The following is a 24,723-nucleotide window of genomic DNA, read 5'->3' on the forward strand; positions in this document are numbered from 1 at the left end:
GCTTCAGCTCTGCAGACTTTGTGCAGCTGGAATAGGAAAAAACAGCCTTCAAAAACTCGTACAGCATTTATAGGTCGCCTCCTCGCCATCGCCTTGCGCATAGGCTTGTGGCATTCACCGCCGAGACAAAAATAAATAATTTTCGTTTTTGGTATCCACCCATTCCTAAAAATACAGCTGTCGGTACTACTGGCGCTGCATCCCGGAATTTTCCGAGGGAAGGACACCGGGTTACCGACGGTGGCCGGTGGCAGAGCTTTTTCTGCTGTAGAGACGTAAGCGGCAACTTCCCTCCGTTATTTTAATGACAGGTTAGTCTCATAAAGACGTGTTTCAGACCGAGGGCTGGCGGTAGTAGTGAGTTTATGCCAGAAGAGAAGAAACATCGAAGAGAAAGCTAGGAGCAGACTGAGCGTTAGCCGCTGTCTAAAACTGTCACTTTGCTTCATCAGCACACAAGAACGACCGTTGGCGGAGATGTGTGTGTGTGAGCAGTTTGTAAAAATACCGAATATCTCCCTATCCGTTTGTGTACCAAGCTTTGTCCCATGGAAGAACCGTGTAACTTTAACATAAGTTAACGTAAGCAAAGTTATATTTCCAAACACTAAAATAAACGGCTACGAAATAACATTAACCATTGCCACTAACTCAAACGAGAAAAGGTGTTTCCACAAAGTCTGGTTCTGATAGATAGCAAGGGTTACGTGCGTTAGAATTTTCTTGAATAAATACTGGAGCCGAAAAGAAGAGTGAACATAACAAAGTCTTTTTTTTAGAAACTTCAACTTGAATATTTGAGTTTTGGTGAAAACGGTTAACCGAGCTCTATGGTCCTTACCTCCTGCAGCAGTTCGCATTGTTGAGGGCGACAGGCTCAGCTTTTTTCGGGGAGCGGTGCCCCTTCACTCCGGGTCTGTGAGGTTTGCCATCTTGACTAACTTTTCCTCTGTCTCTCCCCAGCAGACGGGCTGCTCTGCTCGGCTGCTCTGGTGTAAAGCACCACTGTCAGATGGAAGGCAGCCGTTCATGACTTCCGGTTAAAGCTTTCAAAATAAAGTACTGCAGTGCGACGAAGATTAACAATTTTCTACAGTAAATATTAATTTTACTTAATTGAGAGCAACTGCTACAACCATGTTATTTTGTTTTCATTGCGTATATTATCCATTAGGAATTTACTCCTCTCATTTGATTAGGCAGCAGTAGTTTTTTAAAGGTAACATAACATAGGCTGCAGTAGTTTTTTAAAGGTAACATAATTATGTTTATTCCTTAAGAACATTGTGGGAAAAGAGTGCACATATGTAGAGAGGCCAATAAATTAGGCCACATGCATATAAATAGGTTTAACCGTACGGTGTGGTTATTACTAAGCTTCGTATATTGGCCTACTGGTGATCAATAACAAAACAGAATTATTTAAAGGTGTTCTCACCTTGACAGTGCTCACTTTAAGTATTTCTTAAAAATATATAAGACTTGAGAAAAAACACGTTTTTCACAGTGTACGATACAAAAAACAAAAGGAATACATGGAGTCAACAATGTTGGAAAAGAAACCCAATTTTTTGTATTATATTTATTTTCTTCTTGTGATTATTACCACAAAAATATTGTCAATAAATATTCCTATAAAATGAAGCTGCTCACAGCATTATGTGAAGCAATATTAATTTAAATGATTTACAAATTTGCCTATAGCAACATTAATATATACATAATATACATCCACAAATATAATGTATTAATATATAATATGTGATACAAACATTAATCTGTGAATGATCATAATTCAATATTACAATATACCGTACATTGTTCTTACATGGGCCCTCCTGCATAAAGAGTTTGTTCAATGTTGGTACTCTTTTACTAAGCTTTACTATTTGTGTACCTTGATATAAATAAAATTTTGAAAGCAGGACTTTTATTTGTATCAAAGATTGCATAAAATCTAGGAAATTCTTGCACTAACGCATTTGATCTTAAACTAACTTTTCTGGTGTTTGTAAATTGCCACGGGAAATTATTTTGAAGGCAGGATCAGTCAACTTCCGGCTGCGTTTTGGCAGCCTTGATGCAGGGAGGCTCGTTTCCACATGCTAATCATTAACAGCGGAGCATTACGTCAGGGGCTTGGCAGCGCGAGGAAGCACCAAAATAGAGAGAGAGAGAGAGAGAGAGAGAGAGAGAGAGAGAGAGAGAGAGAGAGAGAGAGAGAGAGAGAGAGAGAGAGAGAGAGAGAGAGAGAGAGAGAGAGAGAGAGAGAGAGAGAGAGAGAGAGAGAGAGAGAGAGAGAGACAGACAGACAGACAGACAGACAGACAGACAGACAGACAGACAGACAGACAGACAGACAGACAGACAGACAGACAGACAGACAGACAGACAGAGAGAGACAGACACACAGACACACAGACACACAGACACACAGACACACAGACAGGGCTTGGCAGCGCGAGGAAGCACCAAAATAGAGAGAGAGAGAGAGAGAGAGAGAGAGAGAGGGAGAGAGAGAGAGAGAGAGAGAGAGACGAAACTACAAACTCAATAAAACAAGAACAAATATTAAAATATTTCAAATAAATCCAAATTGACATGAAGCTGATTGGTAAACATCTCCGTTCACAAGAAATGTGTTTGGTTCTCATGAGTTTACTTGGATACAGTGGTGTAACTTGTAACAGTGGAGTAACTTGTAACAGTGGTGTAACTTTTAACAGTGGTGTAACATGTAAGAATATAATATAATATAATCGTTTAATGTCATTATACATGTAGGCTACAATGAGAGAAAGAAGAGGTTGCCTATTCGTTCTTTAATTGGATATATTAATCGTACTCTTTATGCAAATATTACTTTTTACTCCACTAAATACATTTAAAGATATGTGTTATAAGTTTATTTTCAGATTTGAAATGCAGCATATAATTTCAAAAACATATATAATATTAATTCAACCAACTTTTTCTGTTAGAAAATTCAAGTTAAGCTCACTAATGGATTAATCAATTATACATTTTTCTCCATACTGAATTGTTGTATATTTGTGGTACTTTGAGTATACATATAGAATTTTGCATTACTTTTACTTGAAACAGAGTTTATTTTACTACAAATCGTATTTATGTGAAAGTAGGCTATGTAATAGGCACAATTGTCTTTAGGTAAGAAAGTATTCATTGTGCAGTAAAACATTTCCTGACAGTGTGTGGTATATACACACACATATCTGCGGTTTTTTGGTTAATAGTACAGCTGTATTTATTTTGTGGTTGTTTTTTGATTAATAGTACAGCTGTATTTATTTTTGGGTTGTTTCATACAGCAATGCAACATATTCTAAACCAATGGCACTGTGTTCATCTCATTTGAACGGCATGTCCCTTTAAGTGTAAGGGTAAATAAATAAATGCTCTCTATCTTCACCGTGTGGTTGGTGTGTGGTATTACAATTTAGAGACGTCACCCATTTTAAACTAAACTGCACGTAAACACAAAAAAGCCCATTAAAAACACAGGGAAAAAGGGTATTAAGTTAAGTTATTAGCACGTGTGTTACCTTCGTATTTATTTTCTTATTTTATCAATTAAATCACATCCTGCCTTGATATAATGTCATCATCTTGGAAAATAGGTTTCAATTGTTCTAAACAATTGTATATTATCAAATTAAGAATATATTTGTGGCTGTGTTTTTTGCTATAGGCCTACATAGCAATACGCACGGGTGCTTATTATATTAAAGGGTAATATAGTAAATGGGAAAAGTGGGCTATTTATTTTTGGACATAGGCCTAAGGTTTCAGTCGGATTGTTTTGTGAGCAAACAGGAAGAATATTCACTTCCAGTTTAAAAATAAAAGAGCCTGAAGACGATTTGTGTGCAACATGTGTCTAAATGCTATCACACTGTGGGAATAACGCTGCCGATCATCCTGTCACGTATTACACGTCGCGGGGTGGAAATGAAGAAATACCAGGAAGCAAAAACTTGGCATCAAATCGCCTCCTTCTCCTCCCAGGGTCTCCAGTTAAACTACAGAAGTGCAGCTTTCCACACAAAGACAGACAGGGTGGTGTAGATTGAGGCGGAGGTCGTCATGAAGCTGGTGGTCCTCGTGCTCCTCCTCCAGGTGTCCGGATGTGCAGAAAGCAGGTGCTTCTGTCAGGTGAGAGCTGTCACACAGAGTAATATCCTGCATGGAGCTTCTTCAAGTAACCTAATGTTATTTTACACTCTTCAACAGAAGTGGAAGAAGTACTACGATATTTTACTAAAGTAATAGTAGTAATACCATAGTGTAGAAATACTCTGTTACAAGTGAAACCCTGCATTCATTTTGTTACTTATCCAAAAGGACAAAAGTTTAAGCAATACATCAAACAATACTTAATAACCAAAACATATTTTTATATGTATATATTTTCTCGGGATAATACATTTAATTATATTTATGGATTATACACTGAAAAAACTGAAAGGTTGATTTAATTAAAGTGATCATGTCAACACATTTCACATAACTATATTTGGTTTCCTTGAAAGCAATAATATTATGTTTAAATAAAAATTATCAGGTTCAACTTGATATTTTAGCTTTCAATTAACCTTATACAGTTATGTGAAATTTGTATACATAAAACATTTAAGTCAACGTTTCCGTGTTTTCAGTGTAATAAGAAATGCATTTGAGTGTTAATCATTGTATTGTGTCAGATTTTCCAGCTGCCACAAGTATATGATTTGAAAATGAGTCATTCATTGGTATTGCGGTGCTGCTACTATTATTCAAGTAGAAGATCTCATAAGCAGCTGTATGCTGAGCATTGAGGTGGAGACATGATTTTAAAAAAAAGCTTAGTAAAACAAATCTTACTGTAAGCAGCAAGAAACAAAATAAAGAAAACAAAAGTTTGTTTTTTGTTTTCATCCAACGAAGCTCACAGGAGATCTGGACGACTGTACTTGTGATGTGGAGACCATTGACGGCTTTAACAACAACCAGCTCTTCTCCAAACTTCAAACTCTTCTGGAGTCCGACTATTTCAGGTTCTACAAGGTAAGGCGGCCTGACACACACACGCACACACACACACACACACACACACACACACACACACACACACACACACACACACACACACACACACACACACACACACACACACACACACACACACACACACACACACATACGCACACACACACACACACACACACACACACACACACACACACACACACACACACACACACACACACACACACACACACACACACACACACACACACACACACACACACACACATGCCCACGATCACACACACAGATTAACCTGTGTGTTGCTTGGTCCTGGGACACTGCAGGTGAACCTGAACAAGGCGTGTCCGTTCTGGTCGTCCAGCAGTCACTGTGGTCTGAAGGACTGCGCTGTGAAGCCCTGCTCTCCTGTGAGTCCCACCCTCATCACTCCTACCTGCTTTAAACAAAACACTCACCTGTGTTTACACCAGATTCACTAACATGTTTGTGTGTCCACAGAACGAAGTGCCAGAGGGAATCAGATCACACAACAAGGTGAGTCAGTCAGGACCAGCTTTGTCTCCGTCAGCAGAGCAGCCCACAGTAAAAACCTTTTTGAAAAAAATCATCATTAAACATATTTGATGAAAAACATTTCTCTATAGTGCACATTAACACCCCTACATTTCCAAATCGTGAAACTGATTTATAGAATTTAAAGAATAACTACTTTGGAGGGTATTTTAACACATTTTGGGATAATAACACCAAATACTGGCGTTACTATCAAAATGTATGCATTTGTTCAAAGATGTTGCATTATAACATAATAATGTTGGTATTATAATTACTTACCAACCGGGCTGTAATAATTGCTATATATCTTGAGGTCTTTTAACATTTATTTGGGATATGAAGAGAAAACAGATTTTTATGAATTTAATTTGGTTATTAAAATGAGTAACTAATTATGGTTACTTCGTAAAATCTTCTTGGATTAAGAAAATTGCTGCATCCTACCCAATCAGTACACTTAAACACATTTAATTATAACATTCTTTTTTTAATGTAATACCATCTATTGTTTTTGTTTTCAGTATTCAGCAGAAGAAAAGGAGCAGCCGGTAAAGTGTGAGCTGGCGGAGAACCTCGGAGCTGTAGATATTTCTTTAAGGTGAGTAGAGATAATATCAGATTACCGGTCAAACATTAACATTAATACACACAATATTACTTTAAAAGTGCAGGCTCATATGAAATATTTCTGTAATATAATATAATAGAAAGTTGAACCGACATACTTGTCTGTTTTCACCTCCAGTAAGGAGACCAGAGAAGCTCTGCTAAACTGGAGCAAACACGACGACGAGGCAGAGCGCTTCTGCGTTGTCGATGGTATGTTTTCAACCCGTCCGCTGAGCAAACGACTGAATGAACTAACAAAAACTAAAACACAATAAATTCTTGTCTTTGATCAGGTGCACTAAACACGAGATCCCATAGTATAGTAAACCACAAATGAAAAACACACGACTGCTGAACAGAAGATTCCTCCACCTTGTGTCTTTTAATTAGGATCAAAAAATGTAATGGTTCTGGTAAGATACAAAATAAAAACAATTTAGGGAATATTAAGGTAAAACTAACTAAAATAATGTAAATACTTGAAAATATAAATGTAGAAAGTAGATCATTTATGGGAAATCGGATAAAAAAATGCATACTTTAAAAAAAACTTTCCCATAGGAAACATAATGATGATTAAATACATGCTTTTTGAAATATAAATGGAATAATACTTATGAATGTGAATGAGAAATTGAGCTTACTATTAGAGAAGAACAGTTATTAAAACCTAGCATAAGGAATTATAAGCATATATAACTCCAATGAATGTATAATTAGTAGAAAATGTAATGAAGCACAAATTATTTATATATACAGTACATTTCTCAACGCCCAACCTTCCTGGGTCATCATAGCGCAACATAGGGTCTCCTACTGTGAAAATCCCCCAACACCTTTGACTTTAGTTTTCTATTGTTGGTATACACTAGATAAAGAGAGGTAGTCATAGTGATTAACAGCAGGCTGTGTGTTGTTGTTCTCCAGACGAGGAGTCTCCAGACTCTCAGTATGTGGACCTGCTGCTGAACCCTGAGCGCTTCACTGGCTATAGAGGACCGGAGGCCTGGCAGATCTGGAACAGCATCTATGAGGAGAACTGTTTCAAGTAAACACTCAAACTATAGAACAAAAACAGATCTTCAGATGTGTTGATTTCCATTGTTTAAGGTAAACTGAAGGAAGAATTGTTCCTTTATGTGCTGAAAAGATCTGTTCTATTTCTTCAGCTAAGTAAACTGTTTAAACCCCTTTTGGGTCCGCTGGAAACTGCAGCGTTACAAAACTGAAAACAGGGCTTTCAAGCAATTGAAATAAATAGAGATGCATGATTCCGACATGACAGCGACCAAGCCACAAAGATATGAGGCATTTATGAAGATGAAATCCCTTTCAGTAAAAAAATGATATAAAATAAGCAAAACCTTAAACATCTACAACAGGAGGATACTACCTGCAGTCTGAGAAGCATGAATAATAAGGAATGACAAGGAACATCTTCCTGCACAATGAATACTTTTACTTATCATACTCAAGTAAACATTGCTGATAATGCATACTTTCACATAAGAAGGCTTTGAATCGAGGACTTGTATTTGTTATGGAGTATTTGCATTGAGTGCAGTGTTGGTACTTTTACTGAAGTAAACAATCTGAATACTTCCGCCACAGCTATAGCATGGCTAAATAGCAAGTTTGAATGTGATCAAAAACAGCATAACTCACCATACTTTGTGCGTGTACTACTTCTTAAATACTGGAGTTCATAGTTTTCTCCCTTTACTTTTTCTCACAGGCCGTATACGATCAAGCGACCGGTCCTTTCCAGCCTCTTCCATAGCAGCCCGGGAAGTGAATGTAAGAGCTCCTAACTAAATTCAAACCAACCTTTTACTTCACTTGTGTATGACAACAACATTTTGTTTCTCTATTTACAGCGAAGACTTTCTACAGCTGGCTGGAAGGTGAGCTGACATTTCACCTGAAAAGAGAAAAGAGGTTTTTTTGTCCATTTCTATTTGTCAACTCTGTGTTTGTGTCCCTCAGGTCAGTGTGTAGAGAAGAGGGCTTTCTACCGGATCATCTCTGGCCTCCATTCCAGCATCAACATACACCTGAGTGCCAGATACCTCTTAGAAGGTGAGACACGTTAGCACTTTCACAAACCCTCACAGATTCACTCAGTCATTCATTTTCCTCCTAAGTCAAGTGCAGCACAGGAAGACAGAAAGAGTGTATGTATTGTATACTGTTATTTCTTTGAGAAAGACAGAATGATCTTGAAAAATAGCTGGAATAAAAATAATGATGCAGTTAAGAGCTACAGTATTTCCCTAGCTGTGAATCCTAACCACCTCTCTGATTCTTCCTTCCTTCAGACAGCTGGTTTAAGAAGAAGTGGGGTCACAACGTGTCGGAGTTCAGGCAGCGCTTTGATTCGGAGCTGACAGGCGGCGAGGGCCCCAAGAGGCTCCGCAACCTCTACTTCCTGTTCCTGATCGAGCTGCGAGCGCTGGCCAAAGCTCTGCCCTTCTTCCAGCAGCCGTCCTTCAGGCTGTTCACTGGCAGGCCGGAGGAGGACCGCAGACACAAGGAGCTGCTGCTGCACATCCTGCAGCTGGCCCGGTCAGTCTGAGCACTGACTCCAGATCTGTGCCTGTGTCTCTGGAATATATGTCGTTTTTAAATATTTTACGTAGGAAGAGCTTTATATAAATATTTGTTCATTTTTTATTTAAAGGTGTGTTGTTTACATTTCACTAAAAGCACATCCAACTTCTTTCTTCATGTTTGGTAAGATAATCCTTTTTTAAATACCAGACAGGAAACCTATATACAAAAACAAGTAAGCTAAACCTAACTTAAGTAAACTAAGGAGAGATAAATTTCATTAAAGACTAAATTAAACAGTGAAAGAGTAGTTATTTCTCTCTACTTGGTAAGTCGTCTTTACTTACAGTTAAGTTAAGTTCATTTTTTTTCATTTTATTTTCATTGGTAAGTACTGGTGTGAGCAACTTATAATGATGTCCAATGACACTTCAATTCTCATGTGTATAGTTTCTGGACTTGTCATATTTGTGTACAACTCGATTGTTTATTCTTTAAATGTCTTTCCCCAGATCTTTCCCTCTTGCCTTTGATGAGACGTCTCTGTTTGCTGGGGATGAAAAGGAAGCAGCCAAAATAAAGGTACAGTCAGGAACAATTTAACATTCTAGACAGTTCATTTAGAAATAAAGTAATCTAAACTTAGATTACTTATTCAAAGGGGAAAATTACTGCATTTATAAAGCAACAATAATTTCCAGATTTTATGACATGGCAAAACAGTTTAAAGCTGTTTCGGCTGTGTGTACAAAAGGCAGCAGTCTCTATCTGAGATGTGCTGGGTGCAGGGTGTAGGGCGTGTGGCACTCTCAACTCTTTCCAGGACAAGCTGGGCCCTGCCTGCCAGTAGCTCTGCCAATATCTTTGTTGATTATTACATTTAGCTGACGCTTTTATCCAAAGCGACTTACAATAAGTGCGTTCGACCAACAAAGTACAAACTTGAAGAAAACAGAATCATATAAGTACATCAGGTTTCATAGAGCTAAAAAATTTCATGTGCTACTCAACTGGCTTTAGATAAGCCAGTCCTTTATTAGTATACAAGTGCTTTGTTAATAGTTCTATCGCTCGAAGTGGAGTCGAAAGAGATGAGTTTTCAGTCTGCGACGGAACATGTGTAAGCTATCTGCTGTCCTGATGTCAATGGGGAGCTCATTCCACCATTTTGGAGCCAGGATAGCAAACCCACGTGTTTTTGCTGATGGGAACTTGAGTCCCCCTCGCAGTGCGGGTGCAGCGAGCTGTTTGGCTGATGCAGAGCGGAGTGCACATGCTGGGGTGTACGGTTTAACCATGTCCTGGATGTAGGAAGGGCCAGATCCATTCGCAGCATGGTACGCAAGTACCATTGTCTTGAAGTGGATTCTAGCAGTTACCGGAAGCCAGTGAAGGGAGCGGAGGAGCGGCGTGGTGTGGGAGAATTTAGGAAGGTTGAAGACCAGACGAGCCGCTGCATTCTGGATGAGCTGCAGAGGTCGGATGGCACATGCAGGTAGACCAGCCAGGAGGGAGTTGCAGTTGTCTAGGCGTGAGATGACGAAAGCCTGGACCAGAACCTGCGTCGCTTTCTGGGTCTGCTGGGGACGTATCCTCCTGATGTTGTAAAGCGTGTATCTGCAGCAGCGGGTTGTAGCAGCGATGTTTGCAGTGAAGGACAGTTTGTTATCTAGGATCACACCCAGATTCCTTGCAGTATGAGTCGGGGAAACAATAGAGGTGCCAATGTTGATTGTTAGGTCAAGAGTGGGACAATCTTTTCCCGGAAGGAAAAGCAGTTCAGTCTTGTCAAGGTTGAGCTTGAGGTGGTGAGCAGACATCCACTGAGAGATGTCAGCTAGGCAAGCAGAGATGCGTGCGACGACCTGGGTCTCTGAGCGGGGAAAGGACAGAATTAATTGGGTGTCGTCAGCGTAGCAGTGGTATGAAAAACCATGCGGGCTAATGACTGATCCGAGCGAGTTTTTTCGTACAAGGAGAAGAGGAGGGGACCAAGAACAGAGTATCACTAGGCCACCAGGGTGGGTGGAGGGGGTCAGGAGTACGGGACTGAGCTGACCGTCCAGGGGCACAGCAGAGGACCAGGAAGGGATCTCGGGCGGATGGCCCGGGGGCAAGGCAGAGTTCAAAAAGGGGGATTCGGGCGGACGGCCCGGGGGCAAGGCAGAGTTTAAAAAGGGGAACTCGGGCGGACAGCCCGGGGGCAAGGCAGAATTCAAAAAGGGGGATTCGGGCGGACGGCCCGGGGGCAAGGCAGAGTCTAAGGTGGGGGACTCGGGCGGCCGAGCATGAGGGCGAAGGCAGCGGCAGGAAGAGTCAGGGGGCCGGGCCCTAGGGCGAAGACCGCGGCAGGAAGAGTCAGGGGGCCGTGATCAAAGGCGAAGACTGCGACTCTCAGGAGGCCGGGCTCGAGGGCGAAGACTGCGGCTCACAGAGGGCCGGGATCGAGGGCGAAGACTGCAGCTCTCAGGGGGCCGGGATTGAGGGTGAAGACCAGACAGCTCCAAAGGCCGAGCAGAGCCCGGTGTTGGCCGAACAGGAACCGGAGCCGGTGGGATATTCCTCGGCAGCATCCCCCACGGTAGAGGACCAGGTGTTGGTAGGACCCCCGGCGAGACAGATGATGGCAGGGCCTCCAATGGCACGGGACATAGAGTTGGCAGGACCCCCGGTAGAAGAGTAGTCGGCGGGACCTCCAACGGAACAGGACAAGGGATTGGCAGGACCCCCGGCAGAAGAGTAGATGGCGAGACCCCCAACGGAACCTCCAATGGCACGGGACATAGAGTTGGCAGGACCCCCGGTAGAAGAGTAGTCGGCGGGACCCCCAATGGGACAGGACACAGGGTTGGCAGGACCCCCGGCAGGAGAGTAGTCGGCGGGACCCCCAACGGGACAGGACATAGGGTTGGCAGGACCCCCGGCAGGAGAGTAGTCGGCGGGACCCCCAACGGGACAGGAAATAGGGTTGGCAGGACCCCCAGCAGGAGAGTAGTCGGCGGGACCTCCAACGGGACAGGACACGGAGCCGGCAGGACCCCCAGCGGAACCTCCATCGGCACAGGACATAGGGTTGGCAGGACCCCCGGCAGGAGAGTAGTCGGCGGGACCCCCAACGGGACAGGACATAGGGTTGGCAGGACCCCCGGCAGGAGAGTAGTCGGCGGGACCCCCAACGGGACAGGACATAGGGTTGGCAGGACCCCCGGCAGGAGAGTAGTCAGCGGGACCTCCAACGGGACAGGACACGGAGCCGGCAGGACCCCCAGCGGAACCTCCATCGGCACAGGACATAGGGTTGGCAGGACCCCCGGCAGAAGAGTAGTCGGCGGGACCCCCAACGGGACAGGACATAGGGTTGGCAGGACCCCCGGCAGGAGAGTAGTCCACGGGACCCCCAATGGGACAGGACATGGGATTGGCAGGACCCCCGGCAGGAGAGTATTCGGCTGGACCTCCAACGGGACAGGACACGGAGCCGGCAGGAACCCCAGCGGAACCTCCATCGGCACAGGACATAGGGTTGGCAGGACCCCCAGCGGAACCTCCAACGGCACAGGACATGGGACTTGAGTGGAGACTCGAGAGGAAACTTGAGAGTTGACTTGAGAGATGACTTTAGAGGGATCTTGAGAGGGAACTTGAACAGAGACTTGAGAGGGGACTTGAGAGGGGACTCGAGAGGAGACTCGAGAGAGGGCTTGAGAGGGACCTCGAGAGGTGACTTGAGAGGTGACTTGAGAGGGATCTCTTGAGGGAACTTGAACGGGAACGCAAGAGGAGACTTGAGAGGGAACTCGAGAGGAGACTTGAGAGGGAACTCGAGAAGAGACTTGAGAGGGGACTCGAGAGGGGACTCGAGAGGGGACTCGAGAGGGAACTGGAGAGGAGACTTGAGAGGGAACTGGAGAGGAGATTTGAGAGGGGACTCGAGAGGGGACTCGAGAGGGGACTTGAGAGGGAACTGGAGGGGTGACTTGAAAGGGGACTCGAGACGGGACTCGAGAGGGAACTCGAGAGGAGACTTGAGAGGGAACTGGAGAGGAAACTTGAGAGATGACTCGAGAGGTAGCTCGAGAGGAGACTTGAGAAGGCCCAGGAGAGGAGACTTGAGAGGGAACTTGAGAAGGAACTTGAAAGAGGACTTGAGAGGGGACTTGAGAGAGAACTTGTGTCGGCCGGTATGCCGACAGGACACAGGGAGCTGGCGTCGGGCGGACAGCCAACAGGAGACGAGGTGCTGGAGTCGGCCGGTACGCCGACAGGACACGGGGAGCTGGCATCGGACGGACAGCCAACAGGAGAGGAGGTGCTGGAGTCGGCCGGTACGCCGACAGGACACGGGGAGCTGGCGTCGGCCGGAGACGAGGGGCTGGAGTCGAAACCATGGCTGCTGGGGCCAGGACTGAGGCTGGAACCATGGCTGCTGGGGCCAGAACTGGGGCTGGAACCATGGCTGCTGGGGCCAGAACTGGGGCTGGAAACATGGCTGCTGGGGCCAGAACTGAGGCCGGAACCATGGCTGCTGGGGCCAGAACTGGGGCTGGAAACATGGCTGCAGGGGCCTGTACTGGAGCCGGAACCATGGCTGCTGGGGCCAGAACTGGGGCTTGAACCATGGCTGCTGGGGCCAGAACCATGGCTGTGTGGGCCGGTTCTGTAGCCGGAACCATGGCTGCTGGGACTTGGGCTGCTAGCTTGGCCTTGCGACTCCTTCTCTTAGCAGCCGCCTGAATACTCCGTGGACCTCCATAAGCCAGACGAGTTCCGGAATACGACTCCTGGACAGGAGCAGAAACTGGGGCAGAAGCACGGGTTGACTTCAGACGGAACCCACCGAGGCGTATGGTGCCAGGTTGGGAATTGGGAGACAGGGAGCTAGCATGCCTGGGGCTAGCAGGCCGGGAATCACATGTTGAAAGGAAGTCCAAAATCCAGTCAGGTAAGAACTCAACAAAACATGGTTTCTCTGCTGCCAACCGGTACGCCTCTACCAGAGCGGCCCTCTTCTGCCGAACACTGGACGCTCCCTTCCACCAATCGAAGCAGCAAGCCAGATGGAAGGTAAAATGCTGTAATTCTACCTCCCATGGATCATCTGCTGGGTCCATTTGTTGGTCGGTTCGTAATGTTACGGTGTGTGTAGGAAGCAGGACCCAAATGCAGATTAAAGTGACAAAATAACTCCTTTATTTAAAGGCTAAACTCTAAACAAAGACTGAACAGAACACTCACCGAGCAACAAGCCATATCACAAGACGAACTGACAAAGACAGACAGAAAAACCAGAACTTAAATACACACAAGACTAATCATACAAACAAGACACAGCTGAGGAGGGAGGAGAAAACACAAGGACACCAGGTGAACACAATCGGGTAAATTAGACACACCAGGGAAAACTAACGACAGGGAACCACAGACAGATCAAAACAAGACAAAACACAACGCAGACAGAAAATCAAATACAGATCTAGACAAGACACAACGCAGACAGAAAACCAAAGACAGATCCAGACAAGACAAAACAAAACACAGACAGATCGTGACAAAAAGGATGATGATAGAGGAGAGGGATGCTGCTTTAGCAGTGTGCAGTTCCTTAGTGACAGCAAGGAGGGCAGTTTATGTTGAGTGACCTGCCTTGAAACCAGACTGGTGCGGATCCAGAAGGTTGTTCTGATGGAGATAACAGGAGAGTTGTTTAAAGACAGCGCATTCAAGTGTTTTAGACAGGAACGGGAGGAGAGAGACAGGCCTGTAGTTTATAACATCAGATGGGTTGAGAGTGGGTTTCTTTAGGAGAGGGTTTACTCTTGCCCTCCTTGAGACTGTTTGGAAAGTGACCAGAAGTTAGAGAAGTGTTGATGAAATGGGTGAGAAACGGTAGAATATCAGGAGCGATAGTTTGAAGGAGGTTTGAAGGGATAGGGTCCAGAGTACAGGTGGTAGGACGGGCAGAGGTAATGAGGGTAAGAACCTCACTTGGAGAGAGAGGGGAGAAGGAGGTCAGTTTGTGAGTGAAGGGAGGGTCTGGTGACCCAGCGGTGAGTAAAGGTGAGTCAGAAAAAGAAGAGCGAATATCATCAACCTTTTTTTTCAAAGTGGTTAACAAAGTCGCTTGACAGAAGGGAGGAGGGGGAAGGGGCTTTGGGGGGGTCCAAGAGGGTGGAGAAGATGGAAAATAGTTTTTTGGGATTGGAATAGGAAGATTGGATCTTATCTTGAAAGAAAGTGCTTTTTGCCTAAGAGATCGAAGCAGAGAAAGAGAAGAGGAGAGCCTTATAGGTTAGGAGGTTGTCATGGTGTTTGGATTTCCACCATTTCCGCTCTGCTGCCCGAAGGATGGTTCTATTAGCACGTAGTGCGTCATTTTGCCAGGGAGCAGGAGGGGACTGACGAGCCTGCCGAGATGTGAGAGGACAGAGAGAATCCAGAGAGGATGAGAGAGTAGAGAGGAGAGTTTCTGCAGCAGAGTTTGGAGGCAGGAGTTGGAACGAGTCAGAGGAAGGGAGGGCTGAGAGCACCGATGAGGCAAAGGTAGAGGGGGAGAGGGAACGGAGGTTGCGGCGGACAGGTGCAGAATTAGAAGAGATTAGTTTGTTATGTTTGGAAAGGGGTAGAGAGAATGAAATGAAGAAGTGATCGGATGTGTGAAGCGGGTTTACAGTGAGGTTAGAAGAAGTAGTGCAGTTCCTTGAGAATATGAGATCAAGGACATTGCCAGCGTTGAGTTGGTGGGGATGGAGACAGTGAGAAAGCAAAGGCGGTTAAAAGAGATGTTAGTTCAGCTATCTTCACTGTCTGGAGGTTGAAGTCTCCGAGAAGTACAGCGGGAGAGCCAGTTTCAGGGATGTGTGAGAGGAGATTATCTAATTCCTCCAAGAAGTCCCCCAAGGCGCCTGGTGGACGGTATAGAACAACAATGGTTAATTGTATAGGATGGGTTACTGTGACGGCATGGAATTCAGAGGTAGAAGGAGTGAAGTTAGGTAGCTTGAAGAGGGAAAAGCTCCAGTTGGGAGAGAGCAGGAGACCAGTGCCAACTTCTCTGCCAGAGGGTCTGGGTGTGTGGGAGAAGGAATATGCTGTGGAGAGAGCTGCTGGGGTGGATGTGTTGGATGGAGTAATCCGGGTCTCAGTGAGAGCAAGGAAATCCAGAGAATACAGGGAAACGTAGCCAGAGACTGTCATGCAGTACGGATCGACTGTCATGCAGTACGGATACAACTCAAGTCATACACTTCACTGCTGTCCCCACTCCCTGCCAGACAAAAGTAAGGTAATAATAATCATCTAATCGGCCGTGCGTCGGCCACAGGCAGTCGGACAAAGACAGAGACGGAGTGGCTACACGCTTCGGGAATTTACCACGGCTGGGCTGCCATCCACTCGTCCTGCTTCTGCTGCTGTGGAGGCCCGCTTTCACCTATCGTGTGCTGAGGTGCGGAGGAGGATTCGCCGCGGAGGAGCTCTCACGGCTGAAGGCCCGCCATCCACCTGTCTTGGTTCCGCTGTTGGAGGCCTGCTCCCACCTGTTGCTGCTGTACGGGGGAGGATCTGCCACGGCTGTTTCTGCTTCTGCTGGTGCGGAGGCCTGATCTGGGGATACCACGGAGAAACCGGAGCGCTGCCACACTGCTGCCTCGCCTGTTCCTTGCTGCTGTCCTGACATGGATTTTGCCCCAGGAACATCGCGGATACTGTGTGCTGGACCGGAAAAATGGCCCATATCGTGATTCTGCTGTACCTATTGACTGTGTTGGACAATGAGAAGATCGCTAGTCCTGAGAAGTCTACTGGATTCAGGTCTGTTCTACCGCCCGCAGTGGACATCCCCTGTACGGTTTCGGATGTGTTACACAAACAATTACTGGTTGCCTTGTCGCGGACATTCATTTAGACACATTTTTGTCTTTCTCACTTGCCTGCTATGATGGTTCTTCAGAACAGTTTTTTGAACTCTAATCTCACTTTCGCGAAGTTTGCTGGTGACTCTAAAACAGTTGACAATGTATGTGTGTTGGTTAAGAGAAAAAGGTGCTTGGTATTTTTATTATTGTTACTATCAGGGAATGTGCAACAAAACCCTGGTCCACCCAGTAGTAGCAGTAGTCAGATAGCTACTCCTGCTGATTTTATTTCTAGGTCTGGGTTGGGATTAATTCCCTTAAATGTGCGGAGTCTGTTACCTAAATTAGATTTTGTCCGTATTTGGGCGAGCTCGACTGATGCTGATGTCATTGTCTTATCAGAAACATGGCTAGATAAATCCATTTTGGCCTCTGACATTTACATAAATGGTTATAGTGTATATCCCACCGATCTATTAGTAAACAACTAGAATTTTTAGCCGTGAATATCGAAGTAACAAAGGGTCAACAGGTCATGGTGGTGGGCTGCTACAGACCCCCCTCAGCTGTCAAGGACTCTTTATCTTTATTGGCAAAACTTTTATCTCAACTTGCCTACAAGGAAATAGTGCTGCTTGGTGATTTTAATTGGGACTGGTTAACTTCTGTGTCAGAGGATTTTAAAAACCTGTGTACCTCTTTGAATATTACTCAGATTATAGATAGTCCTACTAGCCCAAATATTAAGTCCCCAAATAAATCCTCCTTAATTGATTTCATTTTAACAAATGTTCCACATAAATACTCATCTGTGGGAGTATTTGCTAATGATGTGAGTGACCACTGTGTTGTAGCCACAATTAGGGACACTAAGGTCCAAAAGGTTAAACCTTGTATCATCCTAAAAAAAGACAAAAAAACACTTTGTGGAGCAGGGTTTTGTACATGATCTGTTTGATTTTGATTGGGGTAAAATCGATCTGTGTGCTGATATAGAAACTGCATGGTCTTATTTTTATCTTGGTTTTATGGAAATTATAGATAGACATGCACCTCTGCGTAAATTTAGAGTGAAGGGACGAGACAATCCTTGGTTTTCTGCTGAACCGTCCACTCTCCTTCATGAGAGAAACAATGCCTGGGCAAAGGCAAATAAAAAGTGCTAAGTCAAAGTACTATTTGTCAGTTACCAGAGAAAACCTAAATAATCCTATGAAGTTTTGGAAAGCCATAAAATCGATTTCCACTGGTGATATCCCAAATGAGCTACCTCCGTGCCTCACCACAGTATCTGGCATTATATCAGACAGGGCTACTATGCTAAATTGCTTTAATAAGCATTTTGTGTCTTGTGGCTCTCTGTTTGATTGTGTCACTGACTGTGCTTCTGCTTCTGTGAGCACTCCAATCCCTGACTCTGAACAATGTGGTCTGGAAAACCCTTTCAGTTTTACTCCTTTTACTGTTGGTGTTGTTCATGAAGCATTATCCAAGTTAGATCCTAGGAAACCGGCTGGCCCGGACAACATAGAACCCTTCCTTTTAAAGATAGCTGCAGATTTTATTGATCCATCTCTTACTTCTCTTTTTAACCTCTCCCTCAGCACAAATACAATTCCAAAAGTATGGAAGTCTGCTTATATTTTGCCTTTACTGAAAGGAGGGGAGGCAACTATTTTAAATAACTATAGGCCAATCTCTAAATTGTCAGTTCTGGCTAAAGTACTCGAACGACTAGTGAGTGAGCAAGTAAAGGAGTTTTTATGTAAAAATGATATCCTGTAGCCTCTGCTTCAGAAAGAAACATAACACCATCACTGCGACAATGAAAGTGGTGAATGACATTACGAGTATTTTAGATAATAAGCAGAGTTGTGCAGCTCTGTTTATTGACCTTTCCAAAGCGTTTGACACCGTTGATCATCGCATCTTAAAGCAGAGGCTACTCAGTATTGGCATATCCAGCCATGCAGTGGGGTGGTTTGTGAACTACCTCTCTGAAAGGTCCCAATGTGTTCATTTTGATGGGCTGTCTTCTGAGTGGTTAAACATTTCTAATGGTGTTCCTCAAGGTTCTGTTTTAGGTCCACTTTTATTCTCCATATATATCAACAGCTTAGGTGATAATGTGGATGAAGCTACTTTACATTTGTATGCGGATGATACCGTGATGTATTGTGCAGGTACCTCCATTAAGGAGGCGGTTGTTAAATTACAGGCTGTTTTTAACACTGTTCAGACTCAGCTCTCTGAACTAAAGCTTCTTTTAAATGTGGATAAAACCAAGGTAATGCTCTTTTCAAAAGCTAAAAAGACACCAGAGCCTGTTTTAGATATTGTAACTACGCAAGGGAAAAAACTTGAAGTGGTAACCTGTTACAAATACCTTGGTATCTGGCTTGATGACTGTCTCTCTTTTAAACTGCATGTCAATAACCTGCTAAAAAAACTGAGGATTAGGCTAGGTTTCTTTTACAGAAACAAGTCCTGTTTCTCACTTGAGGCCAGGAAAAGGCTAGTCACTGTGACCTTTTTACCTGTGCTGGACTATGGTGATCTGTTTTATATGAATGCACCGGCCAATTACTTGATCAAGTTAGATGCCGCCTATCACAGTGCACTGAGATTTGTGACAAACTGTAAAGCATTAACCCATCATTGTACCCTGTATGCAAGGGCAGGTTTGCTTTCACTAACTGTACGGCGGCTCAATCACTGGTATCTTTTTATTTACAAAGCAATGTTAGGGAAACTTCCATCCTACATCTGCTCCCTGATCTCATGGCGTATTGTAAATGGCTACTGCCTGAGATTGAATGCTGTGGTTGTATTAAATGTGCCAACTGCTAGGACTGTCTTAGGGAATACAGCTTTTAGATGCGCAGCTCCGCTAATTTGGAAGAGTCTGCAAAATGAATGGAAGTTGAGCAGTTTGGTTCCATTACATGTTTTTAAAGCAAGGTTAGATGCTATCCAATCGGAAACTGTTGGTATCTGTAAATGCTACTAGCTATACAAACTGTAGTCAATGTAAATATGTCATATGATGTCCTCTTTGTTTTTCTGTCATGTTTGTATTCATGTTGGAACCTACTTGCAGCAGGTCACCATTGAAAAAGAGGTCAATGATCTCAATGGGTTTTCACCTGAATAAATAAAGGTTTTGAAGAGATGAAGTCAGCCTTAGGAACAACTGACTGGCAGTTCCACAGGCCCCCTGAAACTAGATGTTGGATCTCAGTGGAGCATGTGGGATAGACGAGAGCTGGCCGGTTATATCGATTAGGAGATACACGGGGCCAGTGATAATTGCGGGAAGACACATAAACAGGAATGGAGAAGATACACATGATTATAGCATGAGGGGCTAAAAAACCAAATAAAATAAAATACTAGAGATACTTAGCTCAATCAAAGTAGGATTGGTCATAGATAAGAACGGTGAATCAGCTAAGAAAGAGAAAGCGCTTGATCATTTGCGTTAATTTAGCTAATGTAATAGTGATTCCACGTCAGCCACAGCTTGTCGCAAAAAACATTGACTGATATTTTTTTTAACAAACTTAACCTAGCTTTATTAATTTTTAACTGAAACTAGGATTGAACAAAATAAGAGTGCAGCTGTTCTTATTGAATCAATCCCTCCCAACTTTAGTCTTTTAGTCAGGCATGGATGCATAAGAAGGGAGGTGGAGTTGATATTATTTCAAATGACTCCCTTCAATGCAGGAAGACATCTTATGAGAACTTTGCTTCCTTTGAATATGTGGACCTTCAGCTGAAATGCTCCTCTCGAGCTCTGTTCCTAAATATCTATAGACCACCCAAATACTGTGCAAGCTTTTTTGATTACTTTACTGGACTGCTGTCTAGTGTGTATTGACTTTAACTATGGACTGACTCAGCATGTGAAAGACTGGGACGGGTGAGCTTTCTGTCCCCAGAGTCGGAAGCAGCGTTCAGTTATTATGATCCATATATCTGGAAAATACTCACAGAAACCTGCAGGTCCACTGCAACTATTACTACTTTCAAGCTTTATACGTTGCCAAACTATAGATTTAATCAGGTCGACTTCCAATTTGGTCAGTATCAAAGGTGTGACTGTTTATTTCCTTCCACATGCTTGTTTAGTATATAGTCAGTGAGGTAGCCATGGTTACATTTACATAGCATTTCAATGACAGGGGGAATCTTTTAGTAAACGTGAGCAATATTAATTTTTGGACAACAAGGGGCACCCTTATAAAAGAAAAAGTGAGTTTGGAAATCAGGGCGGACTCCTAAAGTTAGCAAAAGTGATTTTCGGGCAACTGGGACCCTTATCTAAAAAGTTAGTTCCAACTAAGTTAGTTCTAACACAGTAAAAGTTAGATCTCGACAACAAAAGCTACGGACAACAGGGGGGACCCTTATTTAAAAGGTTAGTTCTGCACAAAAAGGGGGACCCTTTTCTAAATGCATAGGGTTGGCATAAAGTGTCTGACAGATTACTTCAATTAAGTGTTAACAAGCTACAATTATAGCTCAATAATAATAGTAACATTCATTTTTTTCACTTTGTCTGATTATATATTTATTTATATATGAAAAACACAGTAAGGGGAAATTAAATTAAATATTGCAAAACAAACTAGTATGAAGTACGTTGTTAATCTTAAGCCCCAAGCCTGTTTTTCAGGTTTCAGGCTCGAAAATGACATTCCCAGAACAAATGACCATATCTTCCCTTCTAAAAGGGTTAAATTAATAATCTTTTTTCTCAAAGTAATGATAAACCTGTGAGTTGGGTGTAGAAAAGTCAGAATCAATCTAGATGTTTTTTATTTTAAGAAAATTCAGATTGAACATGCTAAAAAACTGTAAATTATAGTGTCCGTCCAAAGAATACTTTGTACTTACAGTGAAAACTAACCTTGGATGATGGGTTAGTAGACTAAAAGCTTTAGGAATCCAAAGTATAACATATAATAAGTACCCTGTATCAAGATTGATGCAAAACAAGTGATATTTGAGCTTTTTAGACAGATTTAGCAAAAAAACCTCTTCTGGGGTCATTTGGGTGGATTTTCCTTATCTCTGGCCCCCCTTCTTCGATTTTGCCATGTGACATCTCTTTCTGACCGTTAGAGCCAATAGAATCGAAGGGAAACCGTCCCGCACACACTCATGTTTAAAAGAAAAGGTGACGTCTTCACGCATTCAATGAGAGCGTAGGAATGGCCTGCTCTACTATTTTAAAACGGAATTGCAGTTTTATTGCTTATAGATTATCAGAACATTTCAAAGGGGACAAAGCCACATTGGATATTAACCTATGGATTAACTACATCATCGTTGTTATCGTTTTAATGCCATTGAAGACCAGTTTAGACCAGACATAGACGAAGGTAAGCCATGTTAGCGTAGTGGGCTACCTAGCGCCACTTGTTTTGATGTACGTTTTTGTTGATAATGTCGCGAGTTTGTATCTTTAAGTGTTGAGGTGGGCACCGTTAGATACTGTGTCTTTACGATCATAAACGATGTGTTGGATGTGCAGCTAGGATAAGTAATAAGGGAGCTAGGAGTTATTTTCGGTGCAGTAATAGGTTAGCATTTTTCGCTCTGGGCAAATTCAGAGGCTCAATGTTAGCATTGTGGGTTTTTTTTTGAATTCTTTTTTAAAAAGATCAGTTAAATTAGTTTTTTCCCGTTATATGGATATAAAATATTCATAGTTTATTAAATATTAAGGTTCCTTAGACGTTGTTTCCTGCAAATGACGCGATTTCGGCCCCGGAACCGGGTCCGTGGGGCTTAAGAGGTTTAAACATTTGGCCCTCAAAGTGATCAATTGTGTGTCCTTCAGGAGGACATCCGACTGGCCTTCCTCAACATCTCCAGGATCATGGACTGTGTGGGCTGCTTCAAGTGTCGCCTGTGGGGGAAACTGCAGGCCGGTCACATTTTACATCAGTTGTATAAATGATGTTCAGTATAATGTGAGGGCAAAAGTTAAAAGATGCTGTCAAACCATTTTAAGTATTTTAATCTGATTTGTTCCCTTGTCTCACTCCCGTAATCAGACTCAGGGATTAGGAACATCTCTAAAGATTTTGTTTTCCGAGCGGCAAATTGAAGCGCTTCCCACGTCCAACGTCCAGCGACCCAGCTTCCAGCTCAGTCGACAGGAGGTCGTCTCCCTGCTCAACGCCTTTGGAAGGTTGTCACATTACATTTTCACATGTAATCCTCAGAGTAAACTTGAGTCAATTGAAGTGAGAATATATGCAACCAAATTTAAATGTCTGTTCTTTGTGTAACACAAATGTCTTGCAGGGTTTCTACAAGCATCAGAGAGCTGAAGAACTTCAGGTCGCTGTTAGCAGAGGAGGGATGACACTGTGGAGATCAAGTCTTCTGCCTCAATCCTGCTGAAATGTTTCAAACTCGCAACAGAGATTAACAAAATTAATTATAAGCCTTCATTATCTGAGCGGCAATGGTGGAATTCAGATATTTTACTTTAACAGTAAATAAATACTTTGTTACAAGTCCTGCTGCATTCAAGTGTTTACTTTAGTAAAAGAACAAAAACATTATCAAACTATACTTAAGGTCCAAAAACGTATAGTACATCAGTATGTAGAATGGCCTTTATATTATATAACTTTCTTATATTTATTGTTGAATAAATATGTGCATCAAATTCATTTTTGCTGAAATGTGGAGCTAAGTTTGAGTAATTATACTGCTTGGTAGGTTAATCTGTAACAATACATCATCAATTATTTATTTGATTGGTATTATGTACTAAAAATCGAAAACTGCAAATGTAAAAACAAGGGTAGTGGGGTAAGAGTATAAAAGTGATTAGAGCCATTTTTGGTTCAGTTGTACAATGTTATGAATCTTTTTTCCTAAGGATGGCGCTGTTTGTAAAGCAAACCGATTTTTACTGATAAAAACTAAATTTAATTTCTTGGAAAAGTCTTCATTAAAGATGAAAAGGGCAAAAGAAGTGACACATCCAGACCTTTTATATATACAGTCTATGATCCAGACCTGTTGGAAAAGGAAAAAGAAGGACTTTTCTGGACCTTGCTGTGAAAGTAAAAAAACACAACAGATCCATACCTGACCAAAAAAGGGAAATAACTACAGGTCCAGACCCAGTCAAAAAAGTGAAAAAACACATTCTCTCCAGACCTTGCAAAACAAGGGGAAAAAGTGACAGGTAGGTCCAGAACTGGCTGAAAAAGTGTATAAAAATAATTAAGAGCTCAGTTTGGTCCTGGTTGAGCTAAGGAAAATGCTCAGCCATCTAATGCTTAATATCTAAAATACAGTGAAAAATTGCATAAATTGGTCCTGACTCATCATGTAGGTATGGCTATGCCTTACTGATGACATTTCCAAGTGGAAACATTTATAAAAGAAGGTAGGACCTAAAACTGAGTCTTGGGGAACACCACAATTCAGTGGATATTTTTTAGATGACCATTCATCCATGTGTATAGAAAACTGTCTATCAGTTAGGTAAGATGTAAGCCAATTAAAAACCATACCAGAAATGCCATCAAGATGGTGCAGTCTACTTAAAATAATTGTATGATACTGTATCAAAAGCAGTGCTTAAGTCAAGAAATACTAAAACTGAGAGCTTGCTCTTGTCTGCATTACTTCTGAGGTCATCATAACTAAGGACATAACTGACCATTGTCTGTGGTTAACAGTAGCAATCAACTTAAGTGCCATTTCTGTCCATGTTTTACATTCACACTAACACAGTAACAGTTGGAGAGTGTCAGTGTGTAACTATGGAAACATAGAGTGTGGAGAGGAATATTTTCAACGTTTGTTTAGCTGGTAAATAAATGACAAAAACATAATGTAGGCAAAGATAGAAATGGCTTGTCCCTATTTTCTCACAGTGACATTCCACCATAAATAATCAGTAGTGAATTAAGTACAAGTACTAATGCCACTCAAAGACTATAGTCAGCTAAATGTAACAATCTTTTTCATAAAACTGTAATTGGTATCCTGCAGCCATGATGTGAGCACTATATATAAAATATGTATGAAATGTAGACATCAGTAAGAACATTGAATGTATGTT

The 24,723-nt window shown here is 42.8% G+C and overlaps 2 protein-coding genes across 8 annotated transcripts in view; one reads left to right on the top strand and one right to left on the bottom strand.

The window, feature by feature from the left end:
- samd4a (sterile alpha motif domain containing 4A) overlaps positions 1-981 on the bottom strand; it is a 46,470-nt gene extending 45,489 nt beyond the window's left edge. For all 7 annotated transcript variants that reach the window (XM_079666144.1, XM_079666143.1, XM_079666142.1 and 4 more), the window contains exon 1: positions 842-981. The gene's annotated coding sequence lies outside the window, so the exon portion shown is untranslated. The remainder of the gene's footprint in view (positions 1-841) is intronic.
- ero1a (endoplasmic reticulum oxidoreductase 1 alpha) lies at positions 189-23,158 on the top strand. The gene is made up of 16 exons (XM_079666145.1): positions 189-275; positions 4,030-4,176; positions 4,948-5,067; positions 5,376-5,459; positions 5,551-5,586; positions 6,129-6,205; positions 6,353-6,426; positions 7,144-7,264; positions 7,952-8,013; positions 8,094-8,120; positions 8,203-8,295; positions 8,535-8,781; positions 9,279-9,348; positions 22,471-22,557; positions 22,688-22,824; positions 22,941-23,158. Exons 2-16 carry the CDS (start codon positions 4,108-4,110, stop codon positions 22,999-23,001), a joined length of 1,365 nt encoding a protein of 454 aa, XP_079522271.1. The 5' UTR covers positions 189-275; positions 4,030-4,107; the 3' UTR covers positions 23,002-23,158.
- Positions 23,159-24,723: the final 1,565 nt, after the last annotated feature.

The sequence above is a fragment of the Notothenia rossii genome (genome assembly GCF_949606895.1).
Source record: "Notothenia rossii genome assembly, chromosome: 2".
Lineage (NCBI taxonomy): Eukaryota > Metazoa > Chordata > Actinopteri > Perciformes > Nototheniidae > Notothenia > Notothenia rossii.

What these genes read in the sequence shown, in the direction of transcription:
- ero1a (XM_079666145.1), top strand. Translation starts at nt 4,108, where the DNA reads ATGAAGCTGGTGGTCCTCGTGCTCCTCCTCCAGGTGTCCGGATGTGCA. An exon ending in GCTGTAGATATTTCTTTAAG is followed by an intron (nt 6,206 to 6,352) that starts GTGAGTAGAGAT and finishes TTTCACCTCCAG; the next exon opens with TAAGGAGACCAGAGAAGCTC. An exon ending in TAGCAGCCCGGGAAGTGAAT is followed by an intron (nt 8,014 to 8,093) that starts GTAAGAGCTCCT and finishes CTCTATTTACAG; the next exon opens with CGAAGACTTTCTACAGCTGG.